The 23,839-nt window shown below is 36.6% G+C and overlaps 1 protein-coding gene across 1 annotated transcript; it reads right to left on the minus strand.

Moving 5' to 3' along the window:
- Nucleotides 1–3,204: 3,204 nt before the first annotated feature.
- On the minus strand, nt 3,205–23,839 carry MTF2 (metal response element binding transcription factor 2). Its single transcript, XM_064663989.1, has 15 exons — nt 23,699–23,839; nt 16,869–17,067; nt 16,641–16,722; nt 15,038–15,133; nt 14,552–14,652; nt 14,096–14,244; nt 12,821–12,916; nt 11,644–11,712; nt 10,671–10,794; nt 8,905–8,972; nt 8,383–8,553; nt 7,657–7,765; nt 7,432–7,490; nt 7,194–7,298; nt 3,205–6,368 (listed from the first exon to the last, which is right to left on the minus strand). Exons 1-15 carry the CDS (start codon nt 23,701–23,703, stop codon nt 6,014–6,016), a joined length of 1,788 nt encoding a protein of 595 aa, XP_064520059.1. The 5' UTR covers nt 23,704–23,839; the 3' UTR covers nt 3,205–6,013.

The following is a 23,839-nucleotide window of genomic DNA, read 5'->3' on the forward strand; positions in this document are numbered from 1 at the left end:
GTATACAGGAAACACAAACTCTTAGTTATTGCTGAGAAATGGCTTATGTTAAGCCCTTCCTTTTCCATGCTTTCCTCCTGCTCCAGCAGTATCCTGGCACAGAAATTCACTAGTCATGCAGGAGGAATGCAGTATGAACAGTGAGGCACAGAGATGAGCAAGCACAATTTTCACAAATTACTACAGAGCAGATCAAAAGCTATATATGCCTTAGTGTATGATTTGGTTTTCAAAACAAAACTCATATAACTTGATTTTTATCAAAGGTAAAAGATAATAAAATGGTAATAAAATAATGATGAAAAAATTAAAAATATTAGTAAACATACCTACGATGCTGAAATTTCACCAGAAGTATCTGAATTACATCTCTCACACTATCTAGTGGTATAGTTATGACAGTTAATGAGACTTAGAACCCATACAACTCACAAATCCCTTTCTTTCCTTGGTGCATACCAAGTTTCTGGAAACAAGACATCCTTCTTCACTCTCCATCTGCTACTACCTGCCAAATTGGAATACAGGTGCATAAGGAAGGCATAGAGTGGCCAAAAGGAAAGTTCTACAAGCATATATCCATAGACTTCAACCTTATGTTGAGGGACCTAACATTACCTGTCTAATTAAAGTCTTTTTTCTATTATGCTGAAGGATTTCATGGAGTGGTAAAAACCAAAGTCAGAGATACCTGTGACTGTCCCTACCAAAAGCCACTGACAGTTCACTCAATCCCAGTTCCAAACAGTGAGAAGATGCATAATTATATTCTCTGGAGAAACAGAAAAAGGCAGAACCAGACCCCACCACTCCCTCTCCAAAGCCCTGAGCATGCTTCAGCCATTACTCCCTTCTGCTGCCTCTCCTGGAGCAGAAGGAAGCAGGCTCAGGTGCCAGATGGCCAACGGGAGTTCCCCTCCTAAAGCTTCAGCACTTACCTCTCAGTGACTGTGGAGCAGGTGAGCACCTACAATACCAGGGGCTCATTACCACAAGCAGAGAAGAAAAGCCATAGGAGTGAAAAAGGCAAGGACTAAATCAACAATTTTTATTGTGGGTTGATTTTGGTTTAGTTTTTTTACAGTCCATCGAAGTATTTCGTAGCCCACTTAAAGACTTCTTTAAATATAATAAGTTGTCATTGTAATTGAATACATTCAAGTTGTTTCTCACTGTATTTCTCAGACTTGTGTATTTCTACACATAAATGTATATATCACATACATATACAGACACACTTTGCTGCAAGAAGGCAGTCTTGCTGCTCAGTTTCTCAGGACAATTCTGAATGTAGATTTTGTATGAAAAGCATCCCTACTTTTCCTAATCAAGGAGCTCTGCACTGTTATCTCGATCAATTCTTTGCTATACTTATTCCCCTTCTTAGGCTCCCTTTTCCTCCTGCTATGACTACAAATATATTTCAGCATCCTACAGCCTGAAAACCGTTCCAATTTTTCATTAATTCCCTTTCCCAGAATTTCCAACCGTTGTTAATGATCTCTACAATTTTATTATCTTAGTGCTTTCTGATCTCTGCTATCATGCAAGCAATTTGTGAGGTTATGAATACCAAATTAGAGCAACCAGAAAACACAAAGTATGCAACCTTAGCACAAGAATGAGAGAAACACACATGGCAAAGCAGTACCTATCCCATCAGAGTGACACAAGGGAATGTAATGATAGCAAGTTTTGCGAGCGTTCATTAGGGAATGGCAAAGCACAAATGAAGGACTTGGAAATGCTGCTTACAGAAAAACAAACTTTATTTAGAGCAATATAGAATCATTAATTAGCTTCCTGCTTTAAAGCAGGCTTTGAAGCAAATGAGTTTGTTACAGTAAAAACGCAGATGTCGAGATTGGAAGTTAATGCTACTACACTCAACATTAAGTAAACAGAAGACTAGGAAACCAAAAACACATGGAAGTCAATCACTGCCAAACACAAAATAGTTAACAATGGGAAACAAACAGAATATTGTCAAATTCAAAGCTGGAAGCAAACTAGAAAAAGTGGAAGAGACAAACATGCTGATGAAATAATAGTGAATAGATCAGAAGAAAGATTGTAAGAAAAGAACTGTCTGACCTACAGCTGTATTTGAAAAACTAATATCTGCAGGCAAAACATTGTATTGGTACCCATGAAAACCAGAACAACTCTTGATGTTATGGTACATGGATCTCAATGCTGGAATATGTACAGATCTCATTTAAAAGACAGCAAGAGATGAGCTAGCTGAGAGAAACATTAAGGGCTACAAAAATGGAAAATACTAAAACATCAAGACAATACAAAAATCTTGTTTCATTGTTGCTGAATGATGAAAGACAGCAAAAGCATCAAATTCCAAGCTAATTCTCGGGCTGTGCACAGCTTGTACTGGTACTTGTCTTTTGCTTTTCCTTGCTATTGTCCTGCACTCTTTTCTAGAAGACAGCCATTTCACCTTCAACTTTCTTCAGCAACTCCAAAACAAGACTCTTTCCCATGTCTTTCTCTTCTTTACACCTCACCTACATATGACCCCTCACCTACATATGACCCAATTTACACAAAAAAATAAACTAACTTTTCTACAAATGTTGACAATTCTGATTTTTTCCACATGCATCACTATGTTTTTCTGACCAAACTAGGATATCAGTAGATCTGACACATCCATATGGGTGTTTAGCCATCAGGTAAGTTCAGCATTGACCAAACAAATTCAGCATCCTTTTTTCCATTTCTACAGAATATAATTTCCTGCCATGACTTGATACTCTTAACTGCAGTTTTACTTTCATTCAGACAGATGTGAGGGAACTAGAGATGTGCCTGAAAATTTTACCTGCATAGCATTTGCAAGATTCATCCTCTTCCCTCTGTGCACAGAACTGATGTTCCTGTCCAGTTCATCCTTATCACTGTGTTCTGACTATTCCTCCTTCTTCAGCCTCAGCAAGTTCCATCTCAATTCACCAATTTCCTTTTAAAATATAACACTAAAGATCACTTTAATAGGATGTTCCACAGACAAAACCATTTTTCTTTTTATTAAATTATCTTTCCCCCCCTCCCTAGACAATAAAGTGCTCGTTGTCACCTTCAATGCCTTTTTTTGACTTCATGTTAAATTAAAACATTGACCTTCATCTCACATACCACACTTGAGAGGTTTTTCAAATTCCTTCGTAATCTCACTCAAACTGCCTGTTATGCATAAAAAAGCATAGTTTTATTTAAATTTTCTGTTGAAGTTTTGTGAGAACAATGATTTGACAAATAGTTTGCTACGACGCTTATTTTACAATTCTGGCCAGTATTGGGCCATTATTTCCTTGCTGTCTTGTTCATGCAATACCTATATTTTTAGAACAGTCACAAGAGACTTCTTCTACCTAAATACTACTGTAATACAAATAATATATAATGGAAAAATATTAGATCTCATACACATAGAAATGATTCTAAATCAGTGACCACAACAAAGCTGAATTACATATATTTACACACATGCATACATACAGTGAGCGAGTTATACCAAAATGAAATCATTACATACAGCAACATTTGTCTTTTCCTTTAGACACATCACTACCACATACAATGAAATTCACATAAAATGAAAAAGGCATTTGTAGGTGTGCTTTAACTACTCCTCTAACCCTATCTTCAGCAGCACTATTGCAGCATTTTCCAGTATATGACACCTTGTAGGTAACAAAGCATCCCTCAAACAGAGCTGGAACTCAAGTTAGTGTCTATGTGCAGGGCAAGTGTCTCCAGGACAGGAACAGGAAAGCTAGAGATAGGGATATAATGGATGGGAGGATGCCACCAAGTATGTGCTTCACAAGAATACAGAATCAAAACTCATTCTTCTCTCTCAAAAAATACACACATTTAATGTTGGTCTTTTAATTCTAAGAAAAAAATCAATTCCAAAAATACAAACTGAACATCAGAGTTAAATCAACCACCATAATAAAATGAAATGACATTCACAATAGTTACGTTTATGGACAGCTTAAGTTTGACAAATATTTTCTCCCCCCCGCCCAATCCCCACTGAAATCCCCAAGTACATTCCAATATTTATCTTTAAACGAAGCTTTATGAAAAATACTGCTGGTGTTCAGTTAGAATTAAAGGACTTGGATAAAGTGAAACAATAAAGACAAATACAGATGGTGTGAGTAAGGTTACAAAGGCTTAACATTTTGCATTATCTCAAGATATAAACATTCAAAAATTAACATGAAGTTGCTGTGTTATCAAAATATTGCAGCTATAGGCAAGGCAACATTAAATTAATAGCTGAGGGTCTGAGAAAAAACCCCCACACATTTTAGTGAAGGTAAACAGAAGTGGCAGTTTTTAATTAGCATTTTTATAAAGCTAATATAACCCAGTCAGCCATAATCCAAGCACAGGAAAAAAAAAGCTTTCTCTGCTTCCTTTGGCTATAAGGTGACAGAAAAAAAAATCCAGAAAAATAATCACCTTTTTAAGATGTTCAAGATGAGCAGAAAAAGTCAAATAACCAAGTAATGGAATAAATAGGTACTAACCCAGGTAGTACACTTTAAACCACTCTGTCATTTGTTAATGTTACATAATTTTATTTTGGTGGTAAACTGTAAGCATGTAAGAAATCTAACCTTATACAGTACAGTGAATAACCACCAAAGTAAAAATATTCTTCTGTTTACTTTTTGGCTAAAACCCCCTCAAAAGTAGCAGACAAAGAAAAAACACCTAATACTGGCAAGAGACTTTTTTGACTTTTTTTTAAACAAGTAAAATAAACTCCTCGATTTTAAAACTTGGTACATTTTATAAACACAAAAGAGGTAATGTTGTAATAAATCAGTAATGTTACTTCAAATGGCAACATTTGTTGACCCTGTGCAATAATACACTTAGTTCATTCTACATTTATCAAAATATGACTGTTTCTACAGGTATGCAGAAATCCTGCATGTGACTGCTGTCAACTTACTTTATAATGGGGACACAAAATTTACAATCAGAGTGCTACAAGAACTTGCACATTGTTATTTCCAGTAGAGTTCATTTCAAAATGTTCAGATCCTGCCTTACTTTTTGACAAATGGAAAATAATGGAATATAGAGCACATGAATGTCAATGACTGCACCCATTGCCAGAACACACTGCACTGGTTGGACACTCTTCCTTAGTACATAAAAAGCAACAGCACCCAATAAGCCTGAGAAGAAATGCTGCTGTGTAAATACTGGCAACTATTCCTGAAAAAAGAATTATGGGATGAATTCTCAGAAGCTGCCCAATCCCATAATTTGTATTGCATAGTCACAGTCACACATATATATACACGCACAGGGAGGTGTGTGCATATATACATATGTATATACACACACACGCACACGCACGCACACACACAGAATATATTAAGAAGACAATGAAGTCTGGTCACAGAGCAATTTACAGGCTCAATATATTTTTTCTTTTTTTTTTTTTTTTTTTTTACACTTTGTTTGAAAGAAAACTTCAGTATTTTACAGTCTTCAGTAGGCATTATATACACTGCACTTATGAAATCTAGAAAGTATTGAAATAGAAATACATTTCTGCAAACATTTGGGTAAGAAAACAAACCAAGATTTTTCAAATATTTGTGCTATCTACATAATATTTTCTCTAAATCACAATAACTGTATCCATGGAATGTTCTCTAGAAAATGTCATTTTTTTTTAAACACCATGCACATTTTTAAGCAATTGTAACCCAAAATATCCCAACCTAAAACAATCTAACAATGTTCAGATTAAAAAATTTAAGTCTCAGATCAGATTTTAAAAAGATAAGTCTTTATCACAAGAGCTGTAATGATAACAATTACATGTTAAGGCTAAAAAGGTTTTGTTTTTGTTTTTTTTTTTTTAGAAACACATTTAAAGACCATTTCTCTCGTGGCTCTGCATTATGAACTGTACTTACAGATGACAGTGCAGTGAACATAATGTTCAGTCCTACAGTCAGGATGCAGTTGCTCCTTCCCACTCCACAAGATACTGCACCTTTCCATCAAGTGTCACCCGACGAGCCAAGACACGGTATTTTTCCCCACAAGCTATTCTACCTGCTGCACCAAAATAACTAGTAATGGAGTTCTTTAGATGATTGAGCTGTAACTCCTGATCTGCTAAATTGTTAAGTATCTCTGTATTGAGTTCATCATACTGGTAATCTTCCTTGCTCTCATCATCTTTAACAATTTCTGAATTTTGAGTCTGGAGTGCTTTTCGTGGAAAGCGACCTCTCCTCCTCAAATGCGGTATTGCAGCAGGCCAAGTTCTTCCTGTACGAGTCCTTTTTCTCGAGTCAGATAAACTATTGAAAATAAAACCCCACAGCATTAACTCCAAGGAATCTGTTCAAAATGTATGCCTTACCATCAGCTATTTCCATGCCACTCATGAAATAACTTTTGTTCTATTTTTCACTGATAAAAATACTTATTGCCTATAAATAGGTAACTGTAAGTATGGCACTTAGGTAAAAATTTCAGAACTCTAAACATGAGTTTTTGGAAAGCAGACTATTTAGAGCAGTAATGCACACAAAATTGACTCATGAAAGCACTTGATAGCACGCACCAGAAAGAGCAGACGAAGTAGTAGAATACATGTACCTCAATAAAGAAGAAATTTATGTTTGCTTAACTTGAGAGAGAGAAAAGTTCAAGTAACAATTTATTTGCAGGAAAGTCAACTGTAGTTAATAATTTATTTATGAAAACTGTGCCAGAATTTTTTCATGCTCTATTGACTACAGAAAATCACAGCATACTTAGTATTCTTTAACATGAATACAAAAACCTACAAAAACAAAAGCTGCTAAAATTAATTCAGGGTACACATCAGTTCTTTTGTGGCCTTTATTAGAAAGCTAAGCTCAACAAGTGTTTATGGAGTTTAACTCTTTTAAGCAAACATAACTTAGCTACACATTTTACATCAAAGAACAACAGTTGGCAAGCACCAAAAAATCCTCACCCTGTGAGTTGTACGCAGAACTAATCAAGACTGGTTTTCTTTTGTCCTATTTCTTTAGATTTCCCCATGCAATTTATAGCTCTACTCTGAGAAAATCATATTAAAATTCATATACTGCAAATCTTAATCTTTATAGCAGATAGAGTAACTGAATAGTTACCTATAATGTCTGGAAATGCTAGATGAGGTAGTTTCTTTCATACTGGCAGCACCTGTGGATTCCACATCTGAGGTATTGGATGAATGTGCAGTTCCATCAGATTTCCTGTTTTGCAAGATAACAGGATTGCCATGCAATGAAAATAATCTTATATTAAAAACTGAGCTGACACTTCAGAAGCAAAGAGATAAATTACATGGTATTATAATGTTTCACAGGATTTTTTTTTTAAATTTACCCAACAGTGCAGGGTAATTCCAAGGCTGGGTTCTCTATCACCGGAACTGGTTCATTATCCTACGGGAAAAAAAAAAGATACCTAAGCTTAGGTTTTGATTGTTGTACCAATTTTGTTTGAGAATTAGTGGGGGAATATCACAATTCATATTAACTTGTTATGTTTTTCTTCAACAATTACAATGCAGTTAGAAGGAAGAGGGGAAGGGGGAAGAAATATTCTTACCAGAGGAGACGACTCTGGAGTTTTGTGAATCATTTTCCTTGTATAGGGACCAGGTGGACGACCTACTGATTTTTTTTTCCCCTTTTTCTCTATACCATTACTTAGTTCCCTAGAAGAAAATTTGTATTTTGTTCTGTATTACTGATGATAATTTTCATTTAATATTTCCTTTGGCAATGAACACACAGATGTCTGTTACTGAAACATTGCACTAAATGAGGTTATTCTGACAAATTAAAATTGTCAGCTACAAAGCTACATGTTTTTGTCTGCATAATAACATTAACAGATACAAGATATTTCTAGGGACGTTACTGATTCCCACATGTTGAGAAGAACGAACAAGTGTTAAATGTTGTTTATTCACATGAACACACTTGGTCAAAAGGATGGCACACTTACCAATACAAGTTACAATTTCACAACATAATTCCTATTCAGAATTCTAGTTAGATTATTGCCTAAGAGACCCAGAAAGGCAAGAGATCATGTTTCCCAAATGGTAGTAAAGTTGACATATTTTCTATTGCTAAATTTCATGTTGGTTTTTTAGAAGAATCCTAACAGAAAGTTAACTACATTTGTTCTAAGACCTTGTTCTCACAAATAATCCACCTTTACAGTTATTTTTAAAAAATATCTTCTACAATGAAAAGGTCTTTTTTTGTAGGCACCAAAAAAAATGCCCAAAGTAGCCCCATTGCTAGAATGACTGGGTTATTTTACCTCACATCCGGAATGGGTTTCGATGACTTTCTGCCTTTAATTTTGAACTCATGAGAAGTTCCTTCTGGTTCTTTCTCAGCCCTGAAAGCAGCATTCGGTGGCACAGGAGGAACGCGAATTCTCAAACCAAACAAATGCTTCTTTTTCTTTATTTCTTTTCCAGACATAAACCTTGACAATTTTAAACGAATTGTTATAATTCTGATCACAGGGAAAGCAACTTTCAAAATAACAGTGTACGTGCAAACAAAAGTATGCAAATAGAATATTCATTCAAATGCTACTTTACACAATCCTCACTCTCAAGTACAGAATGTGAAGTGGAAAGAGGATGGAAGTTACAACAATTTTTCTCATGGTCTGGGTTCCACTCAAATAGTTACGTAATGTTGTAGTTTGAAATAGATACAGAATTAAAATTTAAATGTTTTCTGTGGCCAAAGCGATTATCACCTAGACTGAAGACTAATCTAGGTCAGATTAAATAGGTGAACATTTAAAGCAAAAGTATCAATAACTTACATGGTCTTGTAATCATTTAATGCCTCCAGGACATGCTCATATCTTTCAGATTTTGGTGTATCTGCCAGCTGTAAAGTAGTAAGAAATCATTTAGCCTATCTGAATTCTTCATTAGTAGAAAGATTCCAGTTACTTTGAGTCATTGTAACTACAGATTTGAATTTTCCAACATTACTCAAAATGATACCAAAAAAAAAATATGGAAAACACCCAGAATAGCTATTAGAATCTAAAAAAAAAAAAAAAAAAAAAAGGAACAGTAAATCCATTTTCATGCCCCTTTTGCTAAGACCCAGTCTAACCTCCCTCCTTTCACTGAATCCTGAAGGAGCTAGTCTCTATCAAGCTTTTAAAACATGGAATCTTCTCTCTGAAAAATTAAGAATTATAGAGACAAGCAGAGCAAGTATGCTGGACACAAAGAAAGAAGTAGACAAGTGCTAAATGAACAAACAAATTCCTTCTACATTTCCCTCAATACTAGGAGAAACAAAAATCAAAATTAAACAAAGCTTACATATTTGTTAAACTATACAGTAATATATTCTATTGAAAAGATGGTGTGAGAATTACATTTTGTGCAGCCTTTTTTTTTAATTAAAGCTTGAGACTTGACATGACAGAATTATTGATTTGATATACCTTAGGTAAGAGATGCCATACATATCAAAGTAAACCAGATATCTATTCATAATGACACTAATTTTTTAGTAATCCTTTAGTGTTTGCCTGTCTAACAAACTATTTACACTGATAGTTTAAAATACATATGTTCAGACTATTTTCCATTATTTATTAAAAATAGTTACACATTTAAACCAAGAACACATATTTGATTCTCAAATTGTGTCTGCTAGTAAAAATGGATTACAGATGTATGAATTTACCAAAGAGTACAAAAGTAGGATGTACTCATGATAAGAAAATTTCAAACCATTTATATGCCACACGTATTAAAAAAAACTTTAAAGCCCTAAACAATTTTCATGCACAAAAAGTGTATGCTCTACGTACTCTACATACTCTCCTGGCAGTGTGACAGTTTGAACTCAGACATAAATTGTTTGCATCTAACATTACATGCAGAAACAAAGACCAACACTGACCCTCTTAGTTAAATATAAAGTCAATCTACTTGAGTAAATGGATTTCTTTTAATGCTAAGATAAATGCCCAGTTAACAAATAGCTCAAAAAATAACTAGTCTAGTAATGAGCTAAAAACAAGATGCCTTGACAAGTAGCTGAATCAGACTGGAAAAGGATCAAAACAATTTTTAGACCGGGACACAAACTGACCATCCCCATTGTTTGAAAGAGGAGGGGAAGAAGAAATGTTTGTGTACAATATTTTGTTATATCTTAGAGACTTTGGATATATCTTTGTGTGCAATATACTCTGCATTCAGTTCTACATTTAGATTTTCTGGTTGGGGCACATGAAAATATCAAAGTAGTAAGAGAACTACGACATGAAAGAGAGAGATATGCAATAGTATACACAATTGAGTATAAATAATTAAAAGTCATCATGAAAATAATGAGTTACGTGGATAATCTGAAGAAATTTTACAGCTCAGAAAAACATACACCACTTAAAATTTCCTTGCAGAAATAGAATGCTTTTTATCTCATTATTTAGGATTACCAGATTTTAAGGTACTAAAGGACTTAACATGCAGAATAAGACAGTTCATAGGTTGCCAACTCTCAGGACATATGCATGCACTGTGAGAGAAAACAAGAAAGGGTATTGCAACTGCTTACCTCACCAGGATGCAATCTATCCCAGTTTTCATTAATGTAGGCCATAAGTTCAAGCTCTGAATCAAAATATTTCTTCTTATGAATAACACTTAGGTTGTAAAGGCATAGATGTGCTATATCTACCCTAGAATATTTGAATTAAAAAAAAAAAAACAAACAAACAGAAAACACATTTTATTTCCAATTGCTTTCCTTTGAAATAATTTAGTAGAAAAGATATTATCACAATACAGTTGCAGAAACACAAAGCACAACTTAAAACACTCAATCCAGACAACATCACGAAGGCTTCTGTAATTTCTTTTCAAGTGATTCCTTCTGTTTTGCATTTTACTTTCATTTCTGCATTTTCATTGCACTGTCGTGATCTTCTTTTAAACTCCAAAACTGGTCTGAACCATGGGATATTTAAGCAAGTCTGAATTCACATTTGAATGTATCAACTCTGAATTCATGCAAGTATTTTGGTGAACTAACATTTAACAACATAATTTCCTCCATATATTTAGCATTAGGCACATTTACACTAAATTGGATATAATTTCTAATACGGGTTAGTTCAAAGATTCCAAACTACAACTATTAAGACTCATGAAGGACACTATTATAAAATGTATCAAGACGTGTACTCCAGTACTTGCTACATCTGGCTTAGTAATGGCAGGATCCTAAGCCTGCAAAAAGTATTTAACTCAGATATCTTAATCTTCACATATACAACAAGTGAGTAGTTGCTTACTACTTCACTGAACAATCCCAGAAATAAACCTCAAGAGCATGCAATCACAATACATCTCTACATTTAAGGACAAACTTTGAATGAAACTTAGCCCTGATAAACAGCAAGAACGACTCAGGGAACAGCTCAAGCTACCAAGTGGATTTCCTTTTTAGCAAGGAGAACCAAAACACCAAAAAGAAAAGCAGAGCATGTATTTAACTCACTCCTTTTTTAAAAAAAATTTATACTTACCATCTCAAGGGTAAACGTTTGAGGTATTCTGGTCCAGAACTGCAAACTGAGCAAATGAACGTATAAAACCTAAAAATATACACATATGTATTATGTACATGTGTCTGGGTGGTGGGTGTCCCTACACACACATGCTCTCAATGTTTTAACATCCTAGTTATGAAAAAATGAGAGTTAAGCAAGCTAGAAATCCAGCCATATGATATTTGTGAGTCTTTTTATTCTGCACCTCACTTTAGCAACTTCCACGATCTTCGCTGATACCTACTAGGCCAGATACAAGGTACTTGAATTCCATCCTGGTACCCACTGTTTCATACTCCCTGAGAAACTCCCTCAACCTGTGACTGTGTCAGCCAAGATGCTCTGTAATGCCCCCACCCCATTCTCTCCAATGCAAAACCCTGTGCACCAGTGTAAGCATGTACTTTAAGGACCCATGCCTTCCTGGGTCCTAACTCCGCTCTTTCATACAAATATTCCAGCACAACCAACAGCTAAAAGAAAGTCTAATAGATAACAAGTGAGATACTCCTTGATTCCTTTCTCCAGTTTTCTCTCATCTGCTGCAAATGCTCCAAGTTCCTCTTAAAATGAAAGCACAGACCAGCACCCTTTTTTCATTTCCTTGTGTTCTGACTCATCACACACGGACAGAGGATGTAGAGTTCCCCTCAGTCTAAGTATCCTTCCAGCTCTCTCCAATCCCCCCCAGGCAGTACAGGGAACTGGTACTGCACATGCTCTCTGACAGCCCATCTCCAAGCATGGTGTCCATCGTTTGTAAGACAGTCACCTACACAACGTGACCTCCAAAGCCCTTATCCTAACTTAGGCCCACTAAAGGGGTCTGCTTTAAAAGCTTTCCATCTCCCAGTTGCCAGCTCCTACAGTATAATGGACTTATGAACAAAATGAAGTCAGCAACAGCTGGAATTCAACTAACCCTTGGTTACATCTCCATCACCCACCACCACACCCTCCTTCATTCAACTGAGGTGAAGAATTGCACTTTCCTGGCACCTGAACACGTGTTTATTTTGTATAATCTACTCAAAACACGACCCATTTTTGAAAAATACTGTTGTATTATGGCTGCTCTAATAAAAGCTCATATGAGAGATTTCCTTCACATTTTAAACAGAGACAACCATAAAGTACAGATTAATTTTCTTACCTGTCACCAAAAAGCATTGGCTTTTGGAGGCACTGCACACAAGCCTCATGAAACCACTGCTTACATTTGCAGCACTGCAACATCTTTAGATACCAGCTTCACCAACAGAAAGAAAAACAAGATGTGTTAAAAAAGTTACTGAAAATTGTTCTTTGTTACATTTAAATTAAATATCAAGAGATCTTTTGATCCAAACTGATTTTCACAGCTTATAAAATAGCCATCTCTAGGAATATTTCAGTATAATTTAGTGCCTTAATGAATCATTACTAGAAAAGAGAGACTAGGAATAATAAAAGACAGTCCAGTAAAAGACTGAAGTAAGTTATTAAATGAAGAAAATAAACATTTCATTTACTCTGTCAACCAGCTTCTAATTCACAATAATAAGAATTTAGTAACTCCATAAAAACTCCTTCTGACATACCAGATTAGCTCCCTTATTATTTTTCAAAGCAAAACACAGCTGCATTAAGTCACAAACATTTGTTCTGGGGATTCAACTACTTGAACCCCCAAAAGAAACCTCATAGTTTACAGGGGTTTTCTTTTCCTTTTTCAGCTTCTCCCTTGAGAAAAGGAACCATGCAAAACTGAAGGTGATGTTTGTCCAAGTCTCCAAAATTCTCAAACCAGAGCTCTGTCCTGTGAGTGTAAATTCAAAAACGTTGCTTCTTTGACTTTTTGACTCTTTACTTGCCTTGATCTCAAATCTTCAATGCTATCTTATTCATTCACTCATTCATGCAGACACCAGAGTACCTATCTCTACCTGCTTTAGAAGTCCTCTTCTTGCCTTTCTTGTAAAAAAGAACCAGCAGAGGACTCTGTAATGCCATAAGAGGAAAAAGAATCTTTCCCCTGCCAGTGATTGAAAACCAGGGTATGATGTTATGGTAGAACCAGACAGCTGCATATTCCAACAAAACTAAATAAACTAATCTCTAGGTACATTTATTTTTGTGACTTATGACCAAGTTAACATCAGAAAAATACTGCCTCTTGCTGATTGTACAATGTACTGTGATTTTATATGATGGCCACATGACAAAATCAAAACAAAACTAAATATTTTATGGGAGAAGAAATAATGTATTTTCCATGAGACACTTAAAAATGCATCAAGAATTCAAAAGCCCACTTTGCATCCAGTTTTTAATACCTACACACAATAGGACAGAAACTAACAAGTTCACAAGAAAGTCTACAAGAAAAGAGTCAAAGTTTGCAGCTGCATTACAGAGAAAAGCTCTTATATATTATCCATTTACTTACTCTCCAGGTCCTCCACAATAGCAGTAACACTGCTGCACATTGGTTTTATGACCTGCATCCCACTCAAGGTCTGTTGCATTATATGGTAACGTTTGTTTCATGACTTGCAGTGCTTTGGCATTTGGTCCTTTCTTAAGCGCACCACCCCTCTGGGCCAAAACAAACACATTAGTTTATAAAAAACAATAATACCTTTCTGAAACTTTCAAAGCTTTTCATTTGAAAGTTATGAGAATTTGTCTATAATCAAGCCAAATACTTTCACCTGCATTTATGTTTTAATACTAGCATGTTTATTTAAAAGCAAAATATCACCTATTTCTAAGATAAGTATTACTTCTCAACATACAAAACTTGCATTCAGATCAAAGATAACACAAAAGAAATCACTGAAAAAAATGCTTTATCTTATTATTTCAATTTCAAAACCAAAGATGCATGCAATATGAAACACACCTTTGTTGTTGTTGCAAAAACACACTGTCGACAGAGCCATTTATCATCTGAATCAATCACGCTGGAATCAATATTTGGTGTGTGACACAGTTGATGATAACCTGTATAAAAAATGATCAGCCAAACTGTTATTAAAATGGCAAAAGAAGCTTACACAGAATTAACTACATATAACTTTAATGCAACTATAAGGCACTATCCATCATTAAGTGCCGAAAACCTGATCAAAAAAAAAAAATTGGTAACAAATTCAAAATGGTATTTTAAATTTTCTTAGTAGAAAAATAATAATCTTGACTTACAGAACAGGTGTTAGTCACTTTAACAGGGATTCTCATCATTCACTGAGCTGTTAATAGCCACTAAGGGCTACAAAATTTAAGATCAGTTGAGCAGTCAGTCATTGCCAGGCAAATATCCTCCTTTGTGAAACAAATCAAAACATCTTTTAAAATGCAGTAAATAGGAAAAAAAAAATCTAGTTACCTTGCCCACATTTATCACATATAACCATTTCATTCGGTGCTTCTGAATACTCTTCCTGACATATTGTACAGACCATTTCCCCACTTTCAGTGGCTCCTAGACAAAGATGAGAGTGTGATTTTTTCAGATTACATCTGCAGTTGGAACAGTTACCACACATATAGCTTTTTTTTATTTCAGTTACAGACGCATGCATTGTAGAAACACATTGTTACAGAGAAAAACTTGTTACCAAGAATACATTCAGACATTTTGTACAGACTGTGCTACAAATATTTATATTACTTATCATAAGCTATAAGATATTTATAGGCTTTATATTGCCTACTTAATATGCAGTCCACGGTTCCTTAACATAAACAATAAAAATTCAACAACTGAATAAAGAATGTAAATTCTGGCTAAAAATACGTATAAATAAATCCTATCTGAACAACTAATAAATATCTTTTATGTTTATATTACTTTGTGTTTCTTTTCATGTAAATACATACACAATTTGGTGTATATCTTTTTGACAGATCTGTTCAAGATGCTTTAATATTGAACTCCAACATTCTTAGGAAAGATGTTATTACCACTTATACATATTTGCAAGCATACAAAAACACACAGTTACAGCAGAGGTAAGGGAAAAAAGTAAGCTTGCAACTTGGAAACAAAACTACATCTTACTCCATTTATACTATGTATCAATGTAAAAATCTGGATTAAAATACAAGCTTCTTAATCACAGAATATTCTGAGTTGAAATGTCCCTCTACACATTCATTAAATTTTGATAGTTACCATAAACAAATCAAAGATCATGAACTTGTACTATACAGAAGCAGAACAGAATTTTTTTTACAAGCTTCTAAGAAATAAAACAGTTGATTTTTTGCTATTATAAATAAAAAGCTTCTCCTTTTAGCAGACAGTATTTAGTTTAAACATCAAGAATCAATGACAGCCAGTTCAGGTTTCCATTGCTTTTATACGATCATCCATGCTTCTACTACTCTCCAAATATCTGAAAACCAAAAAGGTACTATACAATAGGTGTCTCACTTGAGAATTGCACATTTCCTATATTACATGAATACTCAAAAAACTGTAATGGTTTCTTATGTGCAACAGTTATGGTGTTACTTTTAAATGTCAAAACTCCATTAAAGATTTTCCAGGTTTTAGTTCATTTTCACAACATGTTGTTTCAACTGAAAACAGTAGGAGGCCATAAACTTGGTGTAAATTAGGGCTCAGAGTATTCTGTTAAGACAAAGGATAGACTCTATCCCCATCCAAACAAAATCAAATGTGATTATTTTTAGGAGTCTTCTCCGCTCCCTTGCATATAGTTATGTGAAAAAAAACAAAACCAAAAAACCTCACAAAAACAAAATAACAAAAAAACCCCAGACCCAAAAACCAGTAATTTCAGTGATAGACAGTTGTTTGAAAAAATTTTTTTTTTCCCATTTGCCTAATTTGTGATCCTGGATCACATTAAATCATATCACTCTTTAGGATACGAGAATATAATGTAACCATTTATTTTAACAAATATAGTAATCTAAACAAGTAAGATACTAAACAAGGACTACTTCATTGAAGTTCTTGCCTGTTTGTATGTCCTTCCAGAGAACCCAGGATTTGGAACTGTCTTCAAATATAATGAAGCAGTTCTGTTTCAGTTTGTTTATCTGAAAAACAAAAATACAGTGGAAGCCATGAGTAAAAGGACTAAACAGAAGAACGTACTTAATACTACAAAAGAGGCACAATAATACTGCCATTTTCAACTACATATGATACTTTAAGACTCCAGTGAAGTTAAAAATTTGTTTACCTTTTTGATAGTTCCAAGATAAAACAAGCCATCTGACCATCTAGCTAGGACATCCTGACCTTCCTCAAATTTACAAAGTGGCTTTTTGGCTTTCTGTCCATCACGTAAGGACAGCTTGGTCAGAGATGCTGAGCTCTTATGGCTGCGACGTAAAGGAGAGCGCTTATGGACCAGTGAATTACCCACCGCTGTAGAGTCTCTAAAGAAGCAAGAGAAAAGGTAATCACAATTAGGATGAAGAAACCATGTATTTTAAATATTAATATGGCTAACTCTAGAACTTCAGGTAACTAAGGACCTGCTCATGTCTTCAGACTTTAGGCATCTTTAGTTGTGGTGCCTCTGCTATGACACAAATCTACAAAATTTGAAAGAGACAAGTTTATAAAAAAAAAAGTGTTCTATGAAATCAGCTGATGTAAATGGGGATGGGGAGACACAAACTTTCCAGCTCAGAGACTCTTCATAAAGTCACCAGAAGCATCAAAGAACATATCAAAAACATTCAATACAGGATTATTTATGCAAAACTTCAGTCGACAGTTTTCTAAAATTCCAGGGAAGCTAAAAAGGTCCTAAACTAATTCTAACTGCATTATCTTGGTAGGGAGAGTAGTAGTTGACAACTAACAGGGTGCTCAGCACTTACTCAGAATCAAAACAAAACAAAAACGAGAGGCTGAGGTGTGGAGAAACCACCCAAGGTAAATACTTGACCCACAGGCAGAGTTGTAGAGGTTTCCAGCACAGAAAGAACTTCTACATGTTAAATTCATGTAAAATAAATTTTCCTCTCTGTTAGAATAAGAGTGGAAAATAATAAGGAAGGAAAAACAAAAGATCTTGCAACTTTTCTTCATACATGAAACCCAAAATTATAAGTTACTTGAATCAATCATTTTTCCTCATACAATTCCACAAAATGTAGCCTATTTACATGGGTGAATATGCTCTTATGTCAAACTAGCTATCAAACATCATATTCCAAGTAAAGGAATAAAATATAGAAAATTATAAAACAGGATCAAATAGTGCACAAGGAAGAATCTTCATAAGTAATAGGCAGAATCTGAGACTACGTAATAAAGTTACCACTTGCATATCTAAATGTATTTTCTACAGAAACTAAAATATATATTACTAGGACATAAGGACAGATTAGGGAATTAAATAGGATACAGTCAACTGAAAGAGCAGTTTCACCTCACTCAAGATAGCTTAGGTACATCATCAGCACCAGAAACATTTGAATTAATCTCAAAGCACCAACAAAAGCACTAAATTAATCAGTGTCCCATATAGTTTGAGCATTGCTATAGCAATGTTAGAATCCTATGAATTCCGCTGCTTCTTATGCAAAAGCTGTTTCAAGTTACTGCTGCTTTTCCCCAGCTCAACTCTAACCTCTGATAGATGGGACAGGGTACATGCAGCATTCAAAATAAGTTTACAATAACAGAGTAAAAGCATGGCAGCCCAGGACACTTATTTTGTGCTGCCTTCTCAGCAGTAACGTCTGGTTTACAAGTGTTTTGACAGAACTACTCTCTTAAAAAGGTTCAAAGATTTATTTTTTTTCCAGATTTTTATCTGGTTTAAGAGCCCAGAGAAAGCAGCTACAAGGCCGGAATGTTTGCTCTTCTTTTCCAGTACCTGAAAAAAGGTGTGAAAGATCTCATACAGAATATGCAAAAAGACACAAATTCCAGCTCTATATTAAAAACGGAGCTCTATATTAAAAAATTCTTCAAAAGCATTCTTTTAAGTACTGAAGTTTATCCCACATCCCCATTGAAACGATAACAAAAAAGTGTGCATCATTTTCTGGCATAACACACTTAAATGAATCTATACACTGACTTATACAACAGCATAAATTCACAATAGCAGCTTCAGACACTGAAGAATCTTGATACATAGTAAAGATGTGAGCCAATAAACCAGACACTTCTCCTTTGTCCACACTGCTCTTTTTGTGAGTGATAGCAGTGCTGAAGTGACGGCTAAACAGCTCATGAAGCAGCTCCTGCTGTGGCAGTTTATGGTTTATCTCAGAGACTGAAAATAGGGTTAGTTATCACAATAGGCTGACAGTAGCTTAACAGTTGCTTTCCACATGGATAGGAAGTTTCTCTTCAGGGAAACATTCCCTCAGTGTTTTTGATGGAGATGAAGTAGGAAGAGCCACCGTTTTTAACAAGCTGACTTTAATGAACAGGACATAAGTTACTTAAAGTAGGTGTCTCTGAAGTATCTTCTGGAACCATTGCACAAGAAATGTAGTGCAGACCAGTGTAAAAGCTACATGTATAAAATGTTACTAACGTACTCATCTGTCTTGCCACAGCTCTCTCAGCTGTAGTGGAATACCAAGAAGTTACACCCACCATTAAAATAAAACTTTTATTTTAAAATGCAAACTGAAGTTAAATTCTTGCTCGCTGATTTTGAAATTAATTTAAAGGTTCCACATTTTCCAGAAACTTGCTTTCAAGTTTTCCCTAAAGTTTGCTTCATAGCACCTTCCTACCACGCTATTTATAGTTACCAACTAAACTAGCAACCTTTAAGTAACAACTTCCCCATCTTAAAAAAAACTTTTCTCCAAGACCTTACAATCACATAATATCCAACCAATGCCTTGTTTGTCAGAAAAACTTACCTGATATGAAAATCTGCTTTACCTAATTTAACTCGCACCACCAAGCTACACAGCACATCATACAGCACTATGGCTTTACACCCATTACTCAATACTAAGCATGTTGTGCTCTATTCTTATTCAAGCACTTAGAATGCAAACAAAAAGTACTTACACACCCATACAATAGTTCATAAGTTAGTGGTGGAAGTCAGTAAAATGTGTCTGCATGCTAAAATATGTTTGAAAAGCTAGGGAAAAAGATGTGAAGAAATTGGAAGATTAAAAAGACTGAGCACTCTTGCTTCCAAGTGTTTGTCCCTTAAGATATTCATACTCCTGCACTCCTTCAGTTGCAACAACTGCTGTGAAACAACTTCTGTTAAAAAAACTCCCTTGACAGGTTTTTTTTTTCCCCGGCCATCTCAGTTCACCAGTTTGTTTCATAGAATGGTTTGAAAGCACAACTGAATAAACTCAAACAAGCAACTTGGGACACAAACTCCTTCAGCTGTCACTGCCAGACTGCATGACTGAACTATAGTCACGGGTTCACTGACAATCCATGCAAGTTCAGCAAACTTCTTCCAGAAAGGCTCCTGATTCACAAATGCTGCAACAGTAACAGGTAATAGCTACCCTATGAGTACAGCTAGTTCTTGGAAGTTAATTAAAGATTCTATGTTTTAACAACAAAATGCCCAAAGAATATTAAGAGAAAATTTTAATCCACTGAGGAAACTCATTAAAGTGGGACAGAAAACTCATTTATTCCTACTAAATACAAATCACATGGAAGGGAAGATGAGTTTAAAGATTTATCAGAAGGGAATTCAGATTAGAAATCACACACAGACCATCCTACTAAGAGAACTCATGCAGGTTTAAGATCTATCTCAAAACTGGAAAATGCGGTATTGCAGAGGAGAGGAAGACCTAGTGGAAGAACTTATGATAACCAGAGATAACCAGTTCAAATTCTGGAAGCATGACATTACTGCTGATTAATCACAGTCTTTTTAAAACTTGTTAGACAGCATCTAGATGGAATACTGTGTTTTTGTTCTCCCAATGCAAGAGAGACATCGAAGTAGATGAGTTTGGTAGAGGGCCACAGAGACAGTCAGGGACTGGAGCACTTGCCCTATGAAAGGGGGCTGAGGGAACCAAGTTCATTCAGCCTGGAGAATAAAAGGCTTCAGGAAGACCTAACAGCAGCCTTCCAGCTCCTAGGAGAAGATCGGTGAGATGCAATTACTCTCCTCACAGTAGTGCATAGCAGGAGGACAAGAGGTAACATATACGTTGGAATAAGAGAGATTCTGACAGGGAGGGAACCTCCCCCTCCCCATGGGGGCAGTTCAGCAGCAGAACAGGGGCACAGGGTGGTTGTGTGGCCTCTGTCACTGGAGGCTTTCAAGGGCTGACTGGATAAAGCTACCTGGTTTGACCTCATGGCTGATGCTAAGCTGAGCAGGACTACAAAACTCCCAAGACCCCTTCTAACCCGAGTCAGATCTTGAGCCTGTGAAGTATGACTGTCCTTAATAAGATTGATTCACACTATTAAAAAGAGGTAGTCACCGGAATAAGTGACTCTCATGTCCATAATACTACACAGTCATTTGTGATTTTGTTTTTACTTGCTCATGTTCTCCTTCAAGAAACCTTAACTAGAAGTGTTCTAATTCTGTTTGATATGCACAGTGAGAGTATTACACTTTAAAAGATCATTACAGAATAAATTTTTCCTTACATATTTAGTATTTAGGGAAACTGGATAGGGCAGCCCTGTACTGCAAAAGCCATTTGTTTGGGATCGATCATGTGTTTGCACACAAAGAGAAGAAGCAGAACACAGTACACGGGAGAAAACAATGCTATCAGGTCACAATACACCTTTTCAGATCAGAATTTCCCTTAATTGCACACTTAGCACCTCCTTGAGTACCGAAACTGCCTTTTGGGTTTCTCCAATACATGCAGGAATGTACCTAAGGGAGGTAGGAGCACGCGCCCAAGCAGAAAAGAAGTGACAACATGTTGACTTGCACTGAGGGGAAGTGGGGAATAAAGAGTATTTCAGAGGTGACCAAACCCCCATAAAGACAAGTCTCCTTCTTTAAGGTTCATCTACAAGAGCAGCAACCTTCATAAGCACTCCACAGAATTAAAAAAATAAATAGATCTAAAACATAAATAAAGTAATATTATCGTCTAAGATATTCAGTGAATGAAGTATGTCCAGACTCATCAGGAATGCTCTTATCATTAACTCTCCTCAAAGAAAGTTAAGCTGCTTGATTTCACTCCTCCATGGAGATTATACCTCCAGCAATATCTGTGGTTTTATAATTCTTCTCCTGTTGTGTTTTGTTCAAAGACACACTTCCCCTCCATTTCCTGCAAGGAAGGCCTGTAAAGAAGGTGAAACCAACTCTGCAGCAAGCTCAGAGGCCAGTCACACAAAAAGTGCTGTTAATTCACAAACTACGAGAAGATTCATGTTGGCTTCTCATCACATGTGCTTCTTCTCTCCAGGCTTTCTCCTCCTTAAGTCACATGAGGAGCACAAAATATGCTTTACTGCCTCTAGTACTATATTAATTCACATCTATCTCCAGGGAATACAGAAGTCCACTCCTTACCAGGAAATGAACCGTAGCATATTTGTTACAGCTGCTCTCCTCATAAATTTTACCTGATCTCCTAAAGCAGGGAAGGAAAACATAACTCAATACTACCAATACATGTGTCGTTCACCTATTAAAAAAAACACACACCTCAATAACTGCTGACTAGCCATATTAAGTCAACTTTTGAGAAGCATCTACATCTGATTTAAAATTCTTCCCAGAACAGAAAAAGCAAGTTGTTGAGAAGCCACACATCTGTATTTGATGAAATAAGGGTTAACTGTGAAAAACATTGCTACATTATACTCTCAGTACAGATTCACATTTCACAGCTTGTAGCTCCTTGCAAAGATCCTTCTCATTTTCACTATATTATGCACCTTTCTTCATCTTTTCAATCTGTGTTCCCTTATTCCCCTTTCACTGAAAAGCTATGAACTCATTAACCTGTACTCTAATAATACAGAAACTAAACTATTTTCCCTCTTTCAACTTCAAATGTTTTCAAATCAAATGTAATTTGAGATCTCAAAAAAGGGACAAATATTAACGTGTTAACTTTTACCAACCCGATTACAGACCAAAAGGAAAAAGAGCAGGGAAACTGTTTGGTTATTATCCCACGTTTTTGCCAGGTTAATTGTATATCATTGATCATGTTCCCTTACACTAAGTCAGGAGAAAATCATGCCATTATCCATTACTACGTTTGACCTTTTAAAGTTATGAGCTGGGCCTATCCATCACAAATTCCAGAAACAGCCATAATGCTACACTGCTTTCCTTGCAGACTCTTTCATTTAAGCATGCAGGCCCTCTTCTTTTAATAGCACCCTGATACTCCACGGATGAACGACAACCCCTCGTATTTCAACACTAATAGCAGTGTCTAGAGCATCCAGCACAGAACCATATTGTTCTCTTTGACAAACGCAAGTATCAGCCCTTTCTTCCTACAGAATTCAATACCAAAGAAAAGAAAACGCGTTACTGCACATCCTTTCAGCCAGCAACAGTTACCGCATTTTGGTGGACTAAAAACGTACGGTGCGCGTTCAAATCGCCAAGCCTGACACAGACGGAGAGGTGAGGCGTTGCAAACGAACAAACAAACAAAAAAACAACAAAAAGAAACCAAAACCAAAGTTACCAGCGGGCATCAGCAGCCCTTTGTGCTGCTCTCTCCGCACTGGAGAAAACGCAGCCTGCCTCGACAATATCCTTAAAGGTGAAGGCGAAAATACAGCTGGCGCGGGGCTGATGGCACCTCAGCGCCGCGGCCCCCCGGCCGGCCCTGCCTCCCCGCCTTTGTTTTGGTCACCGAGAGCACCGCTGACCCCTCGCTCGCTGCCCGCGGCCGCTCGCAGGGAGCTCCCTCCCCCTTCCCCCAAGGCCTCGGGGCCCCCCGCCCCGGAGCGGGGCCCCTCTCCCCGCTCCCCACTCCCCGCCCCGCGAGGGGGATGCGGGACGCGGCACCGCCGGCCCGGACTGCGGGATCGCCCCCCCCCGACCCGCGCGGGCCCGGCCGCCCCTCCCTCCCCCCCACCCCTCACCTCATTCGGTCTCTCCAGTGGTGCCAACCGCCTCATACAGGGAAATGGGCGAGCTCGGGAGCCTCCCCCGGCGGCGCGGCGCGGTGCGGCCGGGTGCTCGGTGCACAGCGGGCCCCCGGGCGCAGCCCCGCGGCGGCGGGC

This window comes from Pseudopipra pipra, chromosome 9 (genome assembly GCF_036250125.1).
Source record: "Pseudopipra pipra isolate bDixPip1 chromosome 9, bDixPip1.hap1, whole genome shotgun sequence".
Taxonomy (NCBI): Eukaryota; Metazoa; Chordata; class Aves; order Passeriformes; family Pipridae; genus Pseudopipra; species Pseudopipra pipra.

Coding starts and splice junctions, on each gene's coding strand:
- MTF2 (XM_064663989.1), bottom strand. Junction 11,713..12,820: donor CCAATGCTTTTTGGTGACAG/GTAAGAAAATTA, acceptor GTATATTTTTAG/GTTTTATACGTTCATTTGCT. Junction 7,491..7,656: donor CTCCAGAGTCGTCTCCTCTG/GTAAGAATATTT, acceptor TTTTTCCCGTAG/GATAATGAACCAGTTCCGGT.